The sequence below is a fragment of the Trichomycterus rosablanca genome, chromosome 20 (assembly GCF_030014385.1).
Source record: "Trichomycterus rosablanca isolate fTriRos1 chromosome 20, fTriRos1.hap1, whole genome shotgun sequence".
Classification (NCBI taxonomy): domain Eukaryota; kingdom Metazoa; phylum Chordata; class Actinopteri; order Siluriformes; family Trichomycteridae; genus Trichomycterus; species Trichomycterus rosablanca.
This window is the reverse complement of record NC_086007.1, coordinates 22,255,437-22,274,644: the sequence shown is the minus strand read 5'-3', so window position 1 is coordinate 22,274,644 and position 19,208 is coordinate 22,255,437. Positions and strand designations below refer to the sequence as shown.

The following is a 19,208-nucleotide window of genomic DNA, read 5'->3' as shown; positions in this document are numbered from 1 at the left end:
TTTATGTTATATTTGTGTTATATTCAGTGTATAAGTATAAAAAACAACCCCATTTTTTTACAGTAGCCTAAAATATATAAGTTTCATGGGACCATGGAACGCATTACCAGGTTTCCCAAACATCCTAATGGGAAGAAAATACCTTGAATCTCAACGCCTTTAAAACTCGACACCATTCCCAGAACCAACTGATCTTGAATGTTAAGTTTCAAGGTACCACTGTAGATAGATAGATAGATAGACAGACAGACACTTCATTTATCCCAAGTGAAATTATTGAATGGGCCTATCTTTTAAAAAGAACACCAAACAAGGGTGAAGAAAGCATTTAAAGGAAGTAAAACCCAAAAAAGGAAAAGGTTGCTAAGCTACAATGGAGTGGGTAAACAAGAGAATGAAGGAAACAGAGCTAAAGATAACGAGAGACCTGATAAAGACCACTTTTGCTTTTCTCCTTTGGGTCTGTGCTGGTACACGCCTCCAGACTCCAGAGAGAAAGTCAGATGAGAACTGAGACAAAAACACGTGCAGGTCGTTCCAGGTCTTTTGCCCTCTCTGTCTGACCCTTGCAGTAAATCTTTAAGTGACTCGCTTCACAGCTAAGCGTCCGTTCTCACTCCGTACGAGTCTCCCCTGCAGACTATTAAACTTTAACAGTATTTATGTTTCTAACCACCGATGCCCTCAGGAACCTGTTCACGCTGGTGAGAAACCTGACCAACTGTTTTACTCGTTGAAGAATAGAACCAAAGGTAAAGGTGTTTATAATGAATTTCCTAAGTTAAAAAAAACAGCTGCATTGGTTCCTCCAACCCCCATGTTCAAACAATACCATCCTTACCCACAACTCCACCACTGAACGTAAACCTCAAACCTCATTCAGAAGACACTATGTGGGAGGCATCCCAACTATGGGCTGCCAGTTTTACCTAAAACCCCACCAGAAGAAAACCAGAGCTGAGGAAAGCCAAATAACCTCAAGAGCTCTAAATAAGCTTCACAAAAATGTAGTTTTAGAGCGAAAGAATAACCCAGTAAAGCAAACCACAATGAAAACAGATTTTTTTCAGGTAATAAAAGAATAATAGTACAAGAACAATAAAAAAAACTCTGAATAATATTATTTTGATGGCGGATTCCACTAAAGGTTTTAAAAATGCAGTTTTTTAGTTTTGGAGATACTTCTCTATGTATTATTAATTCTACAAATAAATGATTGATAAGAAATTTACATTTACTGCATTTAGCAGACGCTCTTATCCAGAGCGACTTACAGAAGTGCTTCCATAGTAAACATTTCATTTCTCAAGTTTTAGTAAACAACTTAGTATTTTTTAGTATTTAAAGAAATAATATTAATCATAAATTATTAACAAATACTGATTGTATGAATGAAATATGCTACAATACTACCTTTCCCAGACTGCACTGCACTGTTTTTACACTTCACAATGTCATGTTTCATAGAAGTGAATTAAACAAATTTATTTTATTTACCACAATCTCCGAAAGGAAGCTCTATTTTAGTTTTTAATATATAAAATCTGTCTAGAAAGTCAATTTCTCAATTTGCCACCCATAACCTCCACCCCTACTGGTTTATTTTTATTTTGATTATTAATGTTTCAGTTGCTTCATTAGTTCTTATAGGGTTTGAGTCCTCTCCTTGTAAAAATATCAAGGGCAAAGCTTTATTTTATTTATTGAAAGCTTTAGTAAGCATAGTTACCCATTTATCCAGTCTGTTTATCTACCAAAACTGAGCCGGATTTAATCTCAGCCTCTTTAAGAAATCACAAAGGAAAGTCTAGTCTACCCTGACCTTGCCTTTCCTGACCAGTCCTCACCAGTTTTAATTTCCCACGGGTACGTCTACAAACTCACAAAAGTCATGAGGCAGTGGCATCTCAATTAATATGACTCCTTTAGGACTGACTGTTCAAATCTCATAGCTAAACCCACTCCTGAGGATCACTTCAAAAGCCATGACTAAAAAGGAAGAGGTAAACAAGAAAGTACAGAAGGTGTACCGGTATGGAAACCAAAACAACATGAACAAAAACAAGATCCGGTTAGATCACAGCCGAAGGAAACTGCCACTACATCATGACTGGAGCAGAGGGAAGTTTTTAGAATGATAAGCTAATGGAAAGCACAACATACAAGCACGTTCAAACAAAGGCTTACTGTCAGAGACGCCAACGGGGTTCAGAGTTACTTTATTCAGGAAAAAGCTGTGGGTGTGATATTTTTCTCATGGTATCATATAGGGTGAAAGGAATACCAGAGTCAGGTTGTCATGTGATACACTTACATCATGGTGAACCAGAATTAACCCTGTTCTAGACGAATTCATAAAAATATTAAATATTATTATTATTATTATTAATATTGTAAATATTCAGACAATGACAGATACTGTATATAAGTTATAATAAAAATGTTTTTAATAAGATATTTGTCCATAATAACAATATTAATATATTATAATTTTTATATTATCATATTTTTGTAATAACATTATAATTATTATATGATTATATGATTATATTATATAAAAATAATACTTATAATTATTATTATTTTTGTTGCAGTTCTTCTTGTTAATATAGTTATTATTTTTTATGTTAAAATATGATAGTCCATAATAATAATAATAATAATAACAATAATAATAATAATGAATAACTCTATAATACATTGCATAAGATGATATTTATGATTATAAAGTGCCCATAATAAAAATTTATATTCATAATAATAATTGTATTTGATAAAATTGTTCATAGAAATGCTAAAACAACATTGTATTTAATACCACTGTTCATAATAATAATAATAATAATAATAATAAATAATAGTAATATTAACAATATCGAATAATAACGATTAATCTATGTAGTGGTGGTAGTTTTCCACTAGCTTAATCTGAGCTTATAAATAAGCATATACATTTAAAATAATGGTAATATCACTAGTTCAACAAGACTTCATCAACCTATTTAAATAACAACCATATTTAAACTACCCTGAGACATGTCCAGACAAGTACCATGATGATGGAATTGTAGAGCGTAATAGATATAAATATGCAACACTGGTGTACACACACATTTAACAATGAACACACAACAAAAAAACAACACAAAAACAGACACAATCATTCAGCTGTGATATTTGGAACTGATTCTTCCACAGACTCTAGGATTATGTGCATGTTCACACAAAATGTCAAGCAAACGACTTTTTCAGATTAAAAATGTAGAATCGAAAGCTAAACATAACTCCATCACTGTTCGAACCATTCTCCGCTGTTGAGGCGCTACACAGCTTGCTTATTTAAACCAACACTGCTCTGTCTCATGTCTTAATCATCTATATGAGTGGTAACATTGCAAAAAGGCAGTTAGCAGCTGCACAGATGTTCCTGCCTCGTGCTGTAAAACACAACAGCTGTGAAACTTCCAACTCCGTCAATCAGCATATGGGAATCTGAGACCCATACAGAGCAACGGTACAGAGCAAAAATAATAGTATGGGGTGAGAAGGATACTGAGGGCAGATCCGTCCAGCCCAGGGGCAGGAACCGAGCTGTCTGTTCGTCAGAGAGCAGGTGCAAACCCGCCGGCCTGCAAAACTGCAGCCAGTAACGAACAGGTGCTGAGAGACATGCTGGTGTTAGCCGTAGGGCTAATAACTGACCTTGTACCTTCCATCCCTGACCTGCCAAGTCCAATGAGGCACCGACAGGATGCTAATGCACTTTCTTTCAGGATTCTGTTGTTATGGCATTGGAAATATTTTGATTTTTTTTTATTAAGGTTTGTATCTTGTAAAGTAAATGTATATTACATTTAGAACCTTTATGACATATAAAACATCATAAAAAACAAGAAGTACTTTTCAATAAATGAAAGGTTTTGCAGCACCCATAACACCCATGTGAAAAAAAAGCCAGTGGCAATTACTTCACTATGGAGAAACACATTTTTGGCCCACACATTTCTATCTATTTTTTTTTGTGCACTATTTCTTTAATTTAGCCACTATGGAGAGCTTCCAAGCATGAACTTCCTGTTTATGGTCCTTCGTTTTGTTTTCTTTGAGCCATTTAAAAATGGTCTTGCTCCTGTGCTTTAGATTTTTGTCGTGTTACATAATATTAGTACATTTAAGCTTCAGATTACAGACAAGTGACCGGACATTCTACTTTTATTCTACATTTTCTGGTCGAGAGCAGATCTTCATGGTTTACTTTAACTCAGGTCTGTTCTGGAAAACGTTTTACACTAGGCCTGTCACAATGCCTGGATGATCGCTGAACTGCAATTACTTGCTTAAATCATGAATTGAAAAGACAAAAATTCATATCAGTTTGCCATCATAATTATTTATTATCATTAGCCAAGACCTTTTAATTGATTATTAACTTTTGCTTTGCTTTGTTTTGCAGGTTAACACAAAGGATGCACAGCTTAAATCATCAAAGATTGGAATTGGCAGACAAGTGGTCCAAATATCAAAGGCAGATTTATATTTTTTAATAAATAACTAACATGATTAAGTCAGTTTTTTGTGCTGCATTTGAACACTTCAGCTTCACGTGAATCAAACCATGTGTACAAATCAGTTAAGAAGCTTCTCACTTTTAATTTAGCACTTCATCAGGTTTTATTGGGTTACTGTAATAATAAAAAATAGAGATTTTTTGGTTTAAGGATTTGAAAAGCCATTATGGTTTGTTGAAGAAAACTATTTGTTTTTATGGTGCACTTTAATTAATAAAAATAAAATAAAATAATGAAGTAATGAGGGTTTGCTGATGTCCCTGACTGACATCACAATATACTTAAATATGAATGATTTTTCAAAGAAGAAAAAGTACAAAAAGTACTTTGGGGGCAGGGGGTTAAAAGCCCCCAAGTTTATAAAATTTAGTTTTGCTGTTTTTGCATTTAGCTGATTTTGTATTTTTGCTTTTAGAGCCGCTGATCTCCACTTCTATTTATGTTAAATAATGACAATAATAAATAACACTATAATAATACTTACTAATAAAGTCAGGTGTTATCCTGATTATTTAAACGGTCTGAACTTACAAGTGAAAAAGTACAAATCAAGTGCAGCAAAAAAATTTAATGAAATAAATCCTATTTTAACTACAGTCCAGAAAAAAAGGACTTCATAGAGTCCAGTGTATTTAATGCATATATAACCGGAATATAACCGATTAACAATCAGTGGCTCCTTTTTCCCTTCTGATTTCATTTTTTGATGGTCAAAACAGTGATTTTGCTTTTAGAGTGTCTAAACTATAACCTAGCTTTTCTTCCTGACAAGCCACCCCCCAGAGAACCCATGATCCTGTGTCGTAAATGTTCAACCGACCCCAACAAAGCACAGAAGGTGAATAGGACTCGCTACTCTTTCCACGCCACTAATCTCTTTGAGAGTGGGGAGCGTCTCTAATCGTCCAGACACTTCCACCCGACGGCTGTTCCGTTAGCGCTGAGAAGATGGGACCTCTTGTGCTCTTACAATTGGCTTAAGCTGATAAACCCTTTCGTCTTACATGGCCACGAGATCTGTTCTAAAAGCTGTAATGAAAATGAGCATCAGAATAGCGATTACAGCCGTTTCTGCAGTCACAGACCCCCCGCTGTTTCAGCACAGCAGGAGGCCTCGGCACACTGCCAGCGCCCCTCTGAACGAAGAAGATCTCAGTTTCGTTCTTCTCTTATAACAAATGAACCACTGAAGCCAGGACAGGCGCATGGCCAGAGTTATGCTCACAATGCTTGAATTTATTTGCTTTGTTATCCTTTTTTCCAGCTCAGAAAATGAACGCTGACTTTTAACACAGATTTTTAGCAGTAATTTCATTTTACATTTGTATTGTTATACTGTTAATATAGTTTACTACACAATGTTGTTCATAGTACAGTATTCATGTTGTGTTCCTAATAAAGTGGCTGGTGAGGTCAGTATAGGCTCATGGGCTATGTATTTGTTTCCACCCTTTTATGTACACATTTTTATAGAGTCTTTTAAAAGCAAGTAATACAACACCAGGCGTGTGTATTGGAGACACAAAAAATGACTCCTTTGAGGGAGCTTAAACTGGAAAACCGAAAAATATCTGCAGCTTTGTTTGTCAAAAAAATATATTATTTATTTTTATTATGACAAATGATTTGACAGACCGGCTGATAATGACTCTGATCTAATAAGGACATCCTCACTGTAATCAAGCCTGCTTTCTGAAAGCTTCTGTTTCCAAATGATCTAAGACATAAAGACAGACAGCAGCAGGATACTGTACAAATGTTGGTCAACTTAATACAAATTTGTCATGAAATGCATCAGTGGATTAACAAAAAAAAAGAAAAAGGTCAAAATTAATGGACTTTCCAGTCAATATTGGTGGCAACACCATTATTAATACTTTCTATAATTTACAGAGTAACTACAAAGTTGGAATCAGGTCACTCAACCTTCCTGCATTCCACCGACCTTTCCATAAGACCAAGCGCTCTAAATAATTTATGAACACCTTCATGACTATCTAGGTTTTTTTTCAAGTCAATGGTTAGAATCCCTAGGTTATAACATGTGTGTGAGGCTTTTTTGGACCCAGCATGCCATCTTATTCCATACAGCTCAGCATCTATTGTACCATAAATTCAATATCTGCAGCTGTGGCATTTCTTTGCAACTTAGATGCTCTTTTGAACAAAATGTGCTCTAAAAGGCAATTTAATGAACATGGAATTTACAAAGAAAACATCTAATTGGAAGCTAAATTAAAAGGAACCAGAATGAGGAAAACGAGAGTGGGATGAAAAGCATTCATTTGTAGCAGCAAGACTTTATGGTTGGAAACCATTATGGCGTTAATAAGCAGGAAATGGTTGGAGAGCTGTGGCAAAGAACAACATGCCGAGCAAGGCTCTGAAAGGTTAATGGGGTCGTACACGACGGGTGCAGCTGAGCAATGTTGATTTCATGCAGCTCTGCACAGATCTGGAGCTTCTTGAAACATCGGTCGTGTATAGTGCCAATGATCACAAGAACACAGCTCCTACACTTAGCTCCGATCTTAATTTAATATTATATACACCTAGCCAACCTCTGTAGAAGCCAGAGTTCAGGTCTCACCAGCCTGGTCGGCCAATTAACAGTTTTGTTGACGTGTCTGAGAGAGAGTGGGCTGAACAGGAAATCACCTCCTTGCTGCTGTGATAGCAACTTCTACCGTCTGGTTGCGGGGGTGGCGAAATACATAAGGCATAGCATGTTCCTCCATGTGTTGAGGCCGTTTTAAGAAGCGCCCTCCTCGGTCAGTATTGTTGCCATGCATGAGACCAGGGTTGACCATGCACAGGGAAACTGGATACATATATTATCAAAAGAAAACATACAACTATTGTTTAAATTCCAAACCACAGACAGCAGGCTGTCCACTACCCTTCTACTGCCCACCCTCTAGCTGCTTTGAATAGGTAATTTAAACCCTGTGAAGGAATTTTCCCCCATAAATAACCACCCACAGGCCTACTGTATAAAATCTCATTGTTTTCTGTGAAAAGAGGTGGTTTCTAAAACAAAAAAAAAACAAGTCTAGCAAGAGGTGAGAGTCTTGTAGCAAACCCTGCAAAACATCTCTGCAGGGTCTCCAATTGCTAAGCCGGGTGTTGGTATTGCAAGTGGTCAAATTACCTAAAACATTAAGAGTAAATAACCCTCCAATTTGGGCCAACACTACAGGCAGAGGTCCAATAAAGCTCCATATGGGCACTTCACCCTATGGTGGGAAGACTAGAAGTTTAAATCCGAGAGCTGTTGAGGTTTTTAATGCCTACCTAACAAGCACCCCCTCCATCATATATGCCGTGTCCAACTGCTTCTTTTTACCTTGCAAAAGACGGGTTCACACAGAGAGCAGTACTGTGTACTGAGAGTCATGCACTGCTCTACGTTATTCCCCATCTCTGTGCAGGCGTCTTTAAGTCAGAAGAGGTGCAATTGCAGAAGTAATGAGGAATCCAAAACCAAGGTGCGTTCTGGTGCAACCAAGGCTAGACTGGATTGGAGCTTGAAAACATCGAGGTTGGCATTTCCTTTTTTAAGGTATTTAGCGGTAGCCACGTTGAATCATCCTGGTCCGGATCTTTCTGGCACAACCCTCCTATTTTCATCTGGGCTTGGATCAGCACTGAGAGCGCACTGACGAGTGCACCTCCCAATGGCTAGGTTGTTCAGCCATCCCCTGCCTTAGACATAGCCAATCATGTCAGTGCAGATGCCTGACAAGCCGATAGAACCAATAAGATTCAAACCCTGGAACCCAGGACCATAAATATTACACACTTTATCACTGAACCTCATGTTTTAAAGTGACATGTTTGAGTAGGAGGCTGAAGCAGTATTAGCTTTTAGCTTAACAACCCCTAAATAGTAGGCTAAACTGTAGTCACATACTAAACAATCTGCTGCTGTGCTTTGCAACTTTGCTAAAAAGTTGGCCGACCTATCTTTTCTTTTTAATACCTTATATGGTCAAACGTTTTGAGTGTATAACAGGTGATTAAAATCAGTTATTTTTAGACCTTTTGTGTTCCAGCATAACTGGGCTCCTGTGGACAAAACTCCAGTGAGAATGAACTGGAGCGTTGATTATGAGGTCTTTTCGTCCAACATTTCATGTCTGACCCTACAAACACATTTTTGACTGAACAGTCAAAATCTTATACAAGCAATTCCAGAAACATGGAGGCTGTTATGGCTGCAGATGAGAATGGGAATGGGCTGCAAACTTCATCTCCCTGCGTATGGTTTTAAAATTAAATGTCCAACTAGCTCCTGTTTAGGTGTCCACATATTTTTGTCCTCGGATTACGCCATCACTCACCAGAACAAAATGGAGAGAAAGCTAAACGAGCCAAACCCTCGCTCACTGATGTCAGATAAAGCCCTGATCTGTTCAAACCACAAACCCCTTAAATCAAAGCATCCATAGAGCCACAGTACAAGGGTATCCGATAAGTAGATGTCAGCTGTTTTCATCAGACCACTGACGCCCCGCTGACAGCAATCCTCAACCCTCCAGAAAGCCTGCTGCAGCTGTCTGTGCCCTCAAAGCGGCAGTGACAGAGCATGGCAAACTGGCAGAGCATGGCACAGTGCTTGAACAGGAGACTTCTATCTTTCGATAGCGTGAGATCCACGCCTCCGCACAACTGAACTGCCATTTGCTGCTGACCGCTGGCAGATTCAGGTTACGGGAGCATTGAGGCCAAGGTTGATTCATGACTCGCTTTACTGCTGCATCCCCTTGTAAGGTAGTGCCAACCTCCCCAGATAGTGTGCAGACGTCTGGTCTCTTTTGTGTAGTTTAGTGGAAAAAGCAGACAGTGTGACTGGGATAAAAAGCAGCACTGGTATGTTTTTGCTGCCCACTTAGCTACATGCCATTTTGCAAACTATGCTGGGTAAGAAGGATACATATGAAAGGAACAGAGGTAGCTCAGCTTTTTGGGGGCACAAAATACATTTTTTTTGTTCTAGATTTTTCCCTTGTATCTCCTAATCTAGTCATGTCCAGTTCCCAACTGTGAATCCGCCGATCTAATCAAGGAGCGCCAGATCAATACAATTTGTGGCCATGTCTACTCACCTGCCAATGTAGAGTTCCCACACAAAGCTGTATTGCTTATAGAGAGCCACGCTAAGCTCCATGTGAACCCGCCCCCCACACCTTGACCTCAGAAGTAGGAGTCGCTGTTGCAAAGGCAAGGAGAAGATTCTTCATGTGTATTTTTGCATCTTAGGCATGGACAGTTGTGGCCGCTCAGGTGGCGCAGCAGTAAAAACACACACTAGCACACCAGAGCTGGGATCTCGAATACATCATATCGAGTCTCAGTTCTGCCTGCCAGCTGGGCTGAGAAGCCACATGAACAATGATTGGCCTGTTGTTCATATAGGGGTGGGGCATTAAGCCGGATAGGGACTCTCTCATAACTGATGCAACCACGACCTCTGCTGGCTGATTGATGGTGCCTGCATAGGGACGGGAAAGGAGTGCGTTGATCAGGGTGTGTCTCTCCGTACACAGAGCTGATCCGCAGCTGATCTCGTCTAGTGTATGCATTTTGTCACCTATGGCTGCTGCCCACGTGTCGGAGGGGGCAAGGGTTGGTTTCGTTCTACTCAATCAGAGCCAGGGCCGGCATTAGTGGAGAGGAAGCGTGCTGCAATCGCGCAATTAAACGCGCTAAAAGTCAGGAGAAAAAGGGGGAGAAAATGCATAAACAAACAAAAATATATATATAAAACAAAAACAAAAAAAAGACATGGACAGTTGTGTCTGTTGAGCTCTTGCTCTATTTGCACCTAAATATTTCCAAACAGCTGATTTGTTGGTTCACATTTAGTGGCAGCCTTCAAATGCAGCATAAATTCACCTACCTGCTCTTCTTCTTTCAGTCCTAAAAATTATTGAACTATTTTTTTAATTAAGTTCTGCCCTGTTTGAGCCAAAATGTGCCGATTCAAATTATAGCAAATTTCCATCATGCAAAAACCACATCGGAAAATGATTTTCTTATAACTGTTTAATGGAATTCTGGTTGCCATGACAGTTCTTCCACATACTTATTCATCACACAATGCTGCCCGGTCAGTGATCTCTCATGATTAGGCAGCATGGGACTTCATATGCGAGCTGAAACTGCACAACCAGGTGAGTAAACGTCATGCAAGGGAGAAAATGAGAACACATTCCGAACAGTTAGCAATGCCCACAGTTCCCTGGCGTCCATACGGCTTTCCAGCAAGGCCTCTAACATCAATTAGGCTTTTCCCAAAACGCACAAACCACTCACTTAGAGCCCACTGAGCTCAATCTTCCATACACAGCCGCACCAGAGGCTGCAACACAACACTCGCTGGGCAACTGAGAACCCGATACCCATCAATCATGGTGTCGTCACACCATAAAGCTCTTAGACGCTCCGGTGGGCTTTTCATACTGTAACATAAACTCTGTGCTACTGTAGCAGCTGGAGGTTTATGTCCACATATATTAGGTCAGGTTTCATTGAATAACTGGAATTATGGTTACATTAGATCTCAATCAATGGTGAAGTTACTATTTTCAGTGTTCTTTGTAAGAAAGCTGTTTGTGGTTTGAGACACAGCCATTTAGACCACTAACAGCACAGCTTTTGCTTTTTTGACTTAATGGCCACACATTTACGCTGACACAGTACAAAATTTTAAAGGAACCACTCCCATGGTATTGAGATGAGATGTACAAAAGCTCATGGTCAGGTGTCCATATACTTTTGGCCATCTGGTGTAAAATAAGTGTGAACTTTCCCTTATTACACGGTACCAATGTGGATATGTCTGACACTTGCACTACACACACTGGCTGACAAGGTCTGCAAGCTAGTAATTAATTGTTCTTTTTGTACACCAACCAGCAGCACTCTTGCTATTGGCTGGTCTGGTGTCTACATACAGATATTATTGGCTATGTCTGGGGGGATGAAGGCACTGCAATGGATCAGCATCCTGTTTGGGGTATGATACTGCATAGCACTGAGTAATCATTGCATCCACCGTGACCCTGACCAAGCAGTGTCAGTGAAATGAAATATGTTAATGATAATTGGTATGTTGCACATATAGCACTGTAACCACAGTTACAAAGTTTTACAATAAAAACATTATTAAAAAATACAGATTTAAAACAAAATATAAGAGTATAAAATAATAAGAAGGAAAAACAGACACTTAATGATGTGTGAACCAAGCCAAACCAAAGAATAAAAATAGTGACATAGGCACATTTAATATTTTGCTATTTTTATTATTTACTGCATATTTAGGTCAAGTCATATTTAGGTTTATTCCTAGTAGAGGATTAAATACGTCCAATCTTTTGTATAAGACTGTAGTTCATAACACCGGAACTATGTATTGTGGATGGAAGGATTTTTTTACATCCAGGAGATAACCTTATCTAAATCCGAATGTCTAAAACGCTGATAATATCTACACATCCTCCGTCTGCATTACTAAGACATACAGTTACAACAATCCCATCTAAATAACGTGGAATTGTAAATAAATACTATGATACACTAATAGTAGAATACTGGAACCAGCACTGCCAGGTTTTCAAACCATCCCACGCCTAATAACTACCATAAGAATGCAATCATGTGGTAATTAACACCACCTATAATTATAATCCAAGGCAAACTGACTAAACAAAATCCAAAACCTACAGTACAACATACTAGAATCGGTTTTATTTGCATTTAAATATGTTGCTAAAAGTAATGACATTTGTGGTGTCTAAAAACTAATCATCTTACAATTACAAAAAAGTACTAGCATGTGGTTTTAACTTCCATCAAATTACTTCAGATTATTAAAGAGAAATGAGGAAGAAATTAAGACATTCTTGGTAAAAGGTTTTATAAATCATTATTCTGAAGCCTGACAGCTGTACTAATCAGACATTGTGCTAATCAGTGTATCAGTAGTAAAGCCCCTTAAAACAGGATTTAGGGCCTTAAAGACTTACAGTCATTGCTAATCGGTCGCTCAACACAAAAGATACAATCATATGGATCTATTGTTTATCTATCTATTGTCAGAGGGCTTTTGCCCGACTAGCGACTAGACGTTGTTCTGAAAGCAAGGATGCTGTAGGTCTGAAAATTCTTTCGTTTTTTTAGTCTTTTAAACCTACAACCAGGCTCCATGTAATTATAGGATTAGGGTTAAACACAGTTTAGACTTTGGATAAATATTTGGCCTGTGTTGTTGTGTGTATTTATAGCATTGCCGCACCTCACTTTATTAGAGCCAGAAGGTAAGCGCTGAGCACAGTAACTACAACAGTTTTGGGGATTATTAGGAGGATTATCAGTTACATGGTTAAACAGATTTGTGTTCCCCTCTTTCTGTAGAAAGGTTTTAGCAGTATACCATCAGTTTTTAATTTTTTAATATTTTTTTAAAAATATTTTTTAATATTTTTATTTTAGCTGCATAAGTGGTAAAGCAGTCACACAATCACAACCCAACAATTTTATGGATTTAAATTGTTTGTATATATTGTCAGACAGTCACACTCTATTGTGACAGTTACACCACCTAACTGTTTTGATGGTTTTTATTATTTGTATAAATGTGACAATCGCATCAGTTTAATTCTGACATTATCTGTAGCCTATATACTATCAAACTGTCACACCACCTATTGTAATGGTTTACACTATCTGTTTTTTGTATACATGTATTGTTTAACTGTGTATATAAACAGATCTTCAACCAACTGACTATTTTTACTGTTTATATACTGTATACTGTATACTGTATATAACATGACTGGCACACTAGCTGACTATTTAAATGGTTTACATTTTGTGTATATATTGTGACTTACACCACCTAATTAGTTTAAAGGTATATATATCATTTGTATATTGTAATAATCTCATCAGTTTAATTTTTTTATGGTTTACATTATCTGTATCTATTGCTTTAACTGTATTTTTATTGTTTGTTTGTATATATCAATGGACTGTCACACCAACTTACTACTTTTATGGTTTACATTATATGTTTTCAGATTGTCACACTGACTATTGTGATGGTTTACATTATATGTACAGTGTATCACAAAAGTGAGTACACCCCTCACATTTCTGCAGATATTTAAGTATATCTTTTCATGGGACAACACTGACAAAATGATACTTTGACACAATGAAAAGTAGTCTGTGTGCAGCTTATATAACAGTGTAAATTTATTCTTCCCTCAAAATAACTCAATATACAGCCATTCATGTCTAAACCACCGGCAACAAAAGTGAGTACACCCCTTAGTAAAAGTTCCTGAAGTGTCAATATTTTGTGTGGCCACCATTATTTCCCAGAACTGCCTTAACTCTCCTGGGCATGGAGTTTACCAGAGCTTCACAGGTTGCCACTGGAATGCTTTTCCACTCCTCCATGACGACATCACGGAGCTGGCGGATATTCGAGACTTTGCGCTCCTCCACCTTCCGCTTGAGGATGCCCCAAAGATGTTCTATTGGGTTTAGGTCTGGAGACATGCTTGGCCAGTCCATCACCTTTACCCTCAGCCTCTTCAATAAAGCAGTGGTCGTCTTAGAGGTGTGTTTGGGGTCATTATCATGCTGGAACACTGCCCTGCGACCCAGTTTCCGGAGGGAGGGGATCATGCTCTGCTTCAGTATTTCACAGTACATATTGGAGTTCATGTGTCCCTCAATGAAATGTAACTCCCCAACACCTGCTGCACTCATGCAGCCCCAGACCATGGCATTCCCACCACCATGCTTGACTGTAGGCATGACACACTTATCTTTGTACTCCTCACCTGATTGCCGCCACACATGCTTGAGACCATCTGAACCAAACAAATTAATCTTGGTCTCATCAGACCATAGGACATGGTTCCAGTAATCCATGTCCTTTGTTGACATGTCTTCAGCAAACTGTTTGCGGGCTTTCTTGTGTAGAGACTTCAGAAGAGGCTTCCTTCTGGGGTGACAGCCATGCAGACCAATTTGATGTAGTGTGCGGCGTATGGTCTGAGCACTGACAGGCTGACCCCCCACCTTTTCAATCTCTGCAGCAATGCTGACAGCACTCCTGCGCCTATCTTTCAAAGACAGCAGTCGGATGTGACGCTGAGCACGTGCACTCAGCTTCTTTGGACGACCAACGCGAGGTCTGTTCTGAGTGGACCCTGCTCTTTTAAAACGCTGGATGATCTTGGCCACTGTGCTGCAGCTCAGTTTCAGGGTGTTGGCAATCTTCTTGTAGCCTTGGCCATCTTCATGTAGCGCAACAATTCGTCTTTTAAGATCCTCAGAGAGTTCTTTGCCATGAGGTGCCATGTTGGAACTTTCAGTGACCAGTATGAGAGAGTGTGAGAGCTGTACTACTAAATTGAACACACCTGCTCCCTATGCACACCTGAGACCTAGTAACACTAACGAGTCACATGACATTTTGGAGGGAAAATGACAAGCAGTGCTCAATTTGGACATTTAGGGGTGTAGTCTCTTAGGGGTGTACTCACTTTTGTTGCCGGTGGTTTAGACATTAATGGCTGTATATTGAGTTATTTTGAGGGAAGAATAAATTTACACTGTTATATAAGCTGCACACAGACTACTTTTCATTGTGTCAAAGTGTCATTTTGTCAGTGTTGTCCCATGAAAAGATATACTTAAATATCTGCAGAAATGTGAGGGGTGTACTCACTTTTGTGATACACTGTATATAGAGTGACTGTCACACTATCTGTCTATTTAAATTGTTTAAATGTTGTGTATATATTGTGACTGTTACACTACGTACTTATATTTATAGTTAACAATATTTGTATATATTGTTTGCTATAATTTACTTGATATGTACAAAGGAGATGGTTGCACCAATTGACATATTGAGTCGGGGATGCAAAAATTGCTAGATTTAGATCATTTTGTGAACTGAAACCGTGTTTCCATAAATCATAATGAATTACATTTGAATTTCTTACATATTATACTTTAATGAAAAAAATAATGCACTTACGGGCAAGTTTTGTAGATAAAAAAAATAGTGAAAATAGTATGCTTTTTTATATACATTGTCAGGAAACTAAACTGGAAATCTGTGGAGATACAATATTAAATATTAGTTTGGTAATTCAAAACCTGATAACTAATTATAATTCTATTATAAAGTCACTAAAGTCAATATATTCAAACTGCAAATCAGAAGTGACCACACACACCTACCACACTATAAAAGTGTTACAGTAAATGATCTGTTACAGATAAATCATGAGATCACAACTGCAGTTCTGTCATTTATATAAAACTGAAACAGATGAAACAAATCCAGCAGGAATAAATTTTACTGACCTTTTTGTGTCTATCTTTAAAAGGAAGCGCCGGCCATTGCATCTCCTGCAGGAAGTCGTGCCAGTGTTTCTGGTCCTGATCGGATGAGATGAAAACGATCTCCAGTTTGTCCCTGTGCTCGGAGGAGCTTTTGAACTGGCAGTAGAAGTCCCGCAGGCTGGAGTTAAACTGGCGACACGGCGCGTTCACGCTGCAGCCGAAGTACAGGCCGACCAGCTCGAGTCCGCTGCCGAGCGCGTGTACGTCCAGCTCGGCTTTCTCCGCGTTCACGAGCCGCTCTCCCAGCAGACTTACCAGCAACTCCGACATGTCGCTCTGCTTCCCGGGAGACGAGTTTTATTCCTGGAAAAGACCCGCTAGCTCGATAGAAACCCCGCGAATGGCTGAACGAAAGCCAGGACGCTGTGGTGCCGGTTTATTTGCGTGTTTTGGGAACGCGCGGAGCTGAGCAGAGCGCAGTGGCGGTGTAGGTGGTGCGTTTAAGCACTAGGGCTCGATCCGCTGAGCGCAGCTGTTAAGGAATGCGCTCTGCTTTAGCCTCTCCTACAGTCACAGCGCCTCTGTGCGTTTAACAATGCAACACCGGCACCTAGCGGTCATAGAGTGTAACTGCAGTTAGTTTCATTTTAAAAAGGTCAGTCGTGGTACTGCAAATTTGTCTTAAATTTTACACTTATAGAGCATTTTATTAGGAACACAATGTGCACTAAGTTGCTCAGTAATTTAATTAAATATATCAATGCCGCATGAGTGCAAAATATTTATTTATTTATTAGGATTTTAACGTCATGTTTTATACACTTTGATTACATTCATGACAGAATAGGTAGTTACTGGTTACACAAGGTAGTTACATCAGTTCACAAGTTAAATGTTAAACAGTCATGGACAATTCTGTATCTCCAGTTCACCTCACTTGCACGTCTTTGGACTGCGGGAGGAAACTGGAGCTCCCGGAAGAAACCTACGCAGAAACGAGGAGAACTTGCAAACTGCACACAGAAAGGACCCGGTCTGCTCCACCTGGGGATTGAACCCAGGACCTTCTTGCTGTGAGACGACAGTGCTACCCACTGAGCCACCCCAGTGCAAAATAATAATAATAATTATAATAATAATATAATTATATGTATTAATAATAATAATACAATAAGAATAATATAATAATAATACAAAATAATCAAGAGCTTCAGTTGATGCTTACATCATGACTAGGCCCCTACTAAATTCACAGTGCTTAATGTCAAGGACCTCGTTTCTCAAAAATAACAGCATTTCAAGATCCAACAACACTGCTGCATATACTCATACCATAACAGTACATACTACCATGTTATTACCATGTTAGTTTCACTGCAGTGCTGAGAATGCTCCACACACCATATGTGGTGGGTGACCAAGTGTACAGAGCAACAGATAGGCTAGTCAGTAATTGTTTAACCACAATGTTTCTCTGTAAGTATGGCTTACGAAAATTAATGACTGTATGTACCAGCTAGGTGTACTTTACAAAGGGTTGACAAAAGTACAAAGAAATGACTTTGAATGTTTTATTGATTGATTTATTTTAGTGTCTGTAACGTATTTTTAAAGGTCATTTGATTTACCCCTAGAGGGACTTTAAATTTCACCAGTGGAACCAGTATAACGGTTTGAGAATTACTGTTCTAAAAGATCAGAACTAAAGCCAGGTTCCTGAACTGATTGGACAAACATGATCTGTAACAGGCTTATAAGGATTTAAGTGCAATAAAATGGAATTACAAAGTTTACAATAACAGTAGAAATGATTTTCTATTCATTCTGCATAACTAACACAAACAAACCCAAGCATAAAGATAAATTCTTTTAATAAAACAAATGTTTTTGAAATTGTGGACTTTATAAGATTTAGAATAAAAAATTGGCACAGAATAAAAAAATGCCCTTCTTTTTAATTTGTGACTCATTCTAGCATGTTTACTCACTGTGGGGGTTTGTTATAGAAGTACACGTCATTTTGTCAGGTTGATTATTCTGCCATCAAAGCTCTAGTGCAACATTATACAGTAAGGATCATCAGACTGTATAGAATACATTTGATTACACATGCAAAAAAATTATAGAATCCATTCAAAACTATGAAATCCTTCATAGGTGTACAAAAACTTGAGCATGAGACTTTAATCTTCAGTGAACATCATGCAAACCAGATCTGCTTTGAAACATTGCTCCTCCACCAGCTTCTGTGGCTGAAAAATAATACCACACATCATTTTCATTCTCAAAGCAAAGTAACATTATTAAAATACATTAAATTATACAACTTTTCACCCCTGAATGCTATTTAATTTTACACCAGAAATTGCATAAACAAACTTTAAAATTTGTATATGTAAACACTTGATCATAAGCTTGGTGAGCATTTCAAAACCATAGGCTTAAACAAGAGGTTGCCCCCTATTATATAGATACAGTAGCCACTCTTATGGGAAGGTTTACCACAGAATTTGGAGTGTCAGGGGAATTTGTGCCACTCAGTTTTAACAAAATTCAAATATTTATAGTTTTTTATTTGTTTGACATTCATACGTTGTTTAATGCATGTTAATGTAAAACAATACATTATTATGATCCTGAGAATTAGCAAATGTCCACAAAACATGGCTTTATAAAGAAATTAATTTTATTTAATTGAATTTGATTGGTTTTCAAAGAAACAACATGACCTTAGCAGCAATATGAGAATTTGCAAAAGAGTGGATAAGTGAATATCGGTATAAACCTAGAATGTCTGTTTAGACCTAAGTAAAACATGAACATATATAACAGATCTTTTAGGAATTTAGGAGTTTAATACTTACAGTGCCATGGCGAAGAAGAGTAGGGACTCCTGTGAGTTTGAGAGTCTTCTTAAAGTCATTGTTCGGGTCTTTCCAGCTTGCAGAAAAAAATATAATTGTTAACTTTTATATATGGCATGGGGTTTACTTGCAGTATTCTTTAAAAATATTTAAAGCAGTTATTTAAAGAGATAAAGGAGGTACAGATCTACTCCACAGTCTGAAATCTAGCACTTTCCATAGGGTGATTAAATATAAATACATGCAACTGAAAATGAATGAATGATATTGGGGTAAAATTAATGAATAACAAAATAAAATCTGGAATGAATGAATAAATGAATGTAATAAAATGGGGCACTGGGATGGCCAAGATCTCAGTGATGCTGTAGGCCAGCCTGTGCCTTTGTGCCCAGTG

General features: G+C 38.2%; 2 protein-coding genes across 2 annotated transcripts in view; both read right to left on the bottom strand.

The window, feature by feature from the left end:
• nxn (nucleoredoxin) overlaps positions 1 to 16,460 on the bottom strand; it is a 55,924-nt gene extending 39,464 nt beyond the window's left edge. Inside the window, exon 1 of the mRNA XM_063016937.1 lies at positions 15,969 to 16,460. Within this exon, the coding sequence (XP_062873007.1) occupies positions 15,969 to 16,277 (309 nt within the window). The 5' untranslated portion in view covers positions 16,278 to 16,460. The remainder of the gene's footprint in view (positions 1 to 15,968) is intronic.
• A 1,044-nt stretch (positions 16,461 to 17,504) lies between these two features.
• txndc17 (thioredoxin domain containing 17) overlaps positions 17,505 to 19,208 on the bottom strand; it is a 2,554-nt gene continuing 850 nt past the window's right edge. The window contains exons 3-4 of the mRNA XM_063016573.1: positions 18,812 to 18,887; positions 17,505 to 18,199 (exon numbers count right to left, since the gene is read on the bottom strand). Of these exons, the coding sequence (XP_062872643.1) occupies positions 18,131 to 18,199; positions 18,812 to 18,887 (145 nt within the window). The 3' untranslated portion in view covers positions 17,505 to 18,130. The remainder of the gene's footprint in view (positions 18,200 to 18,811; positions 18,888 to 19,208) is intronic.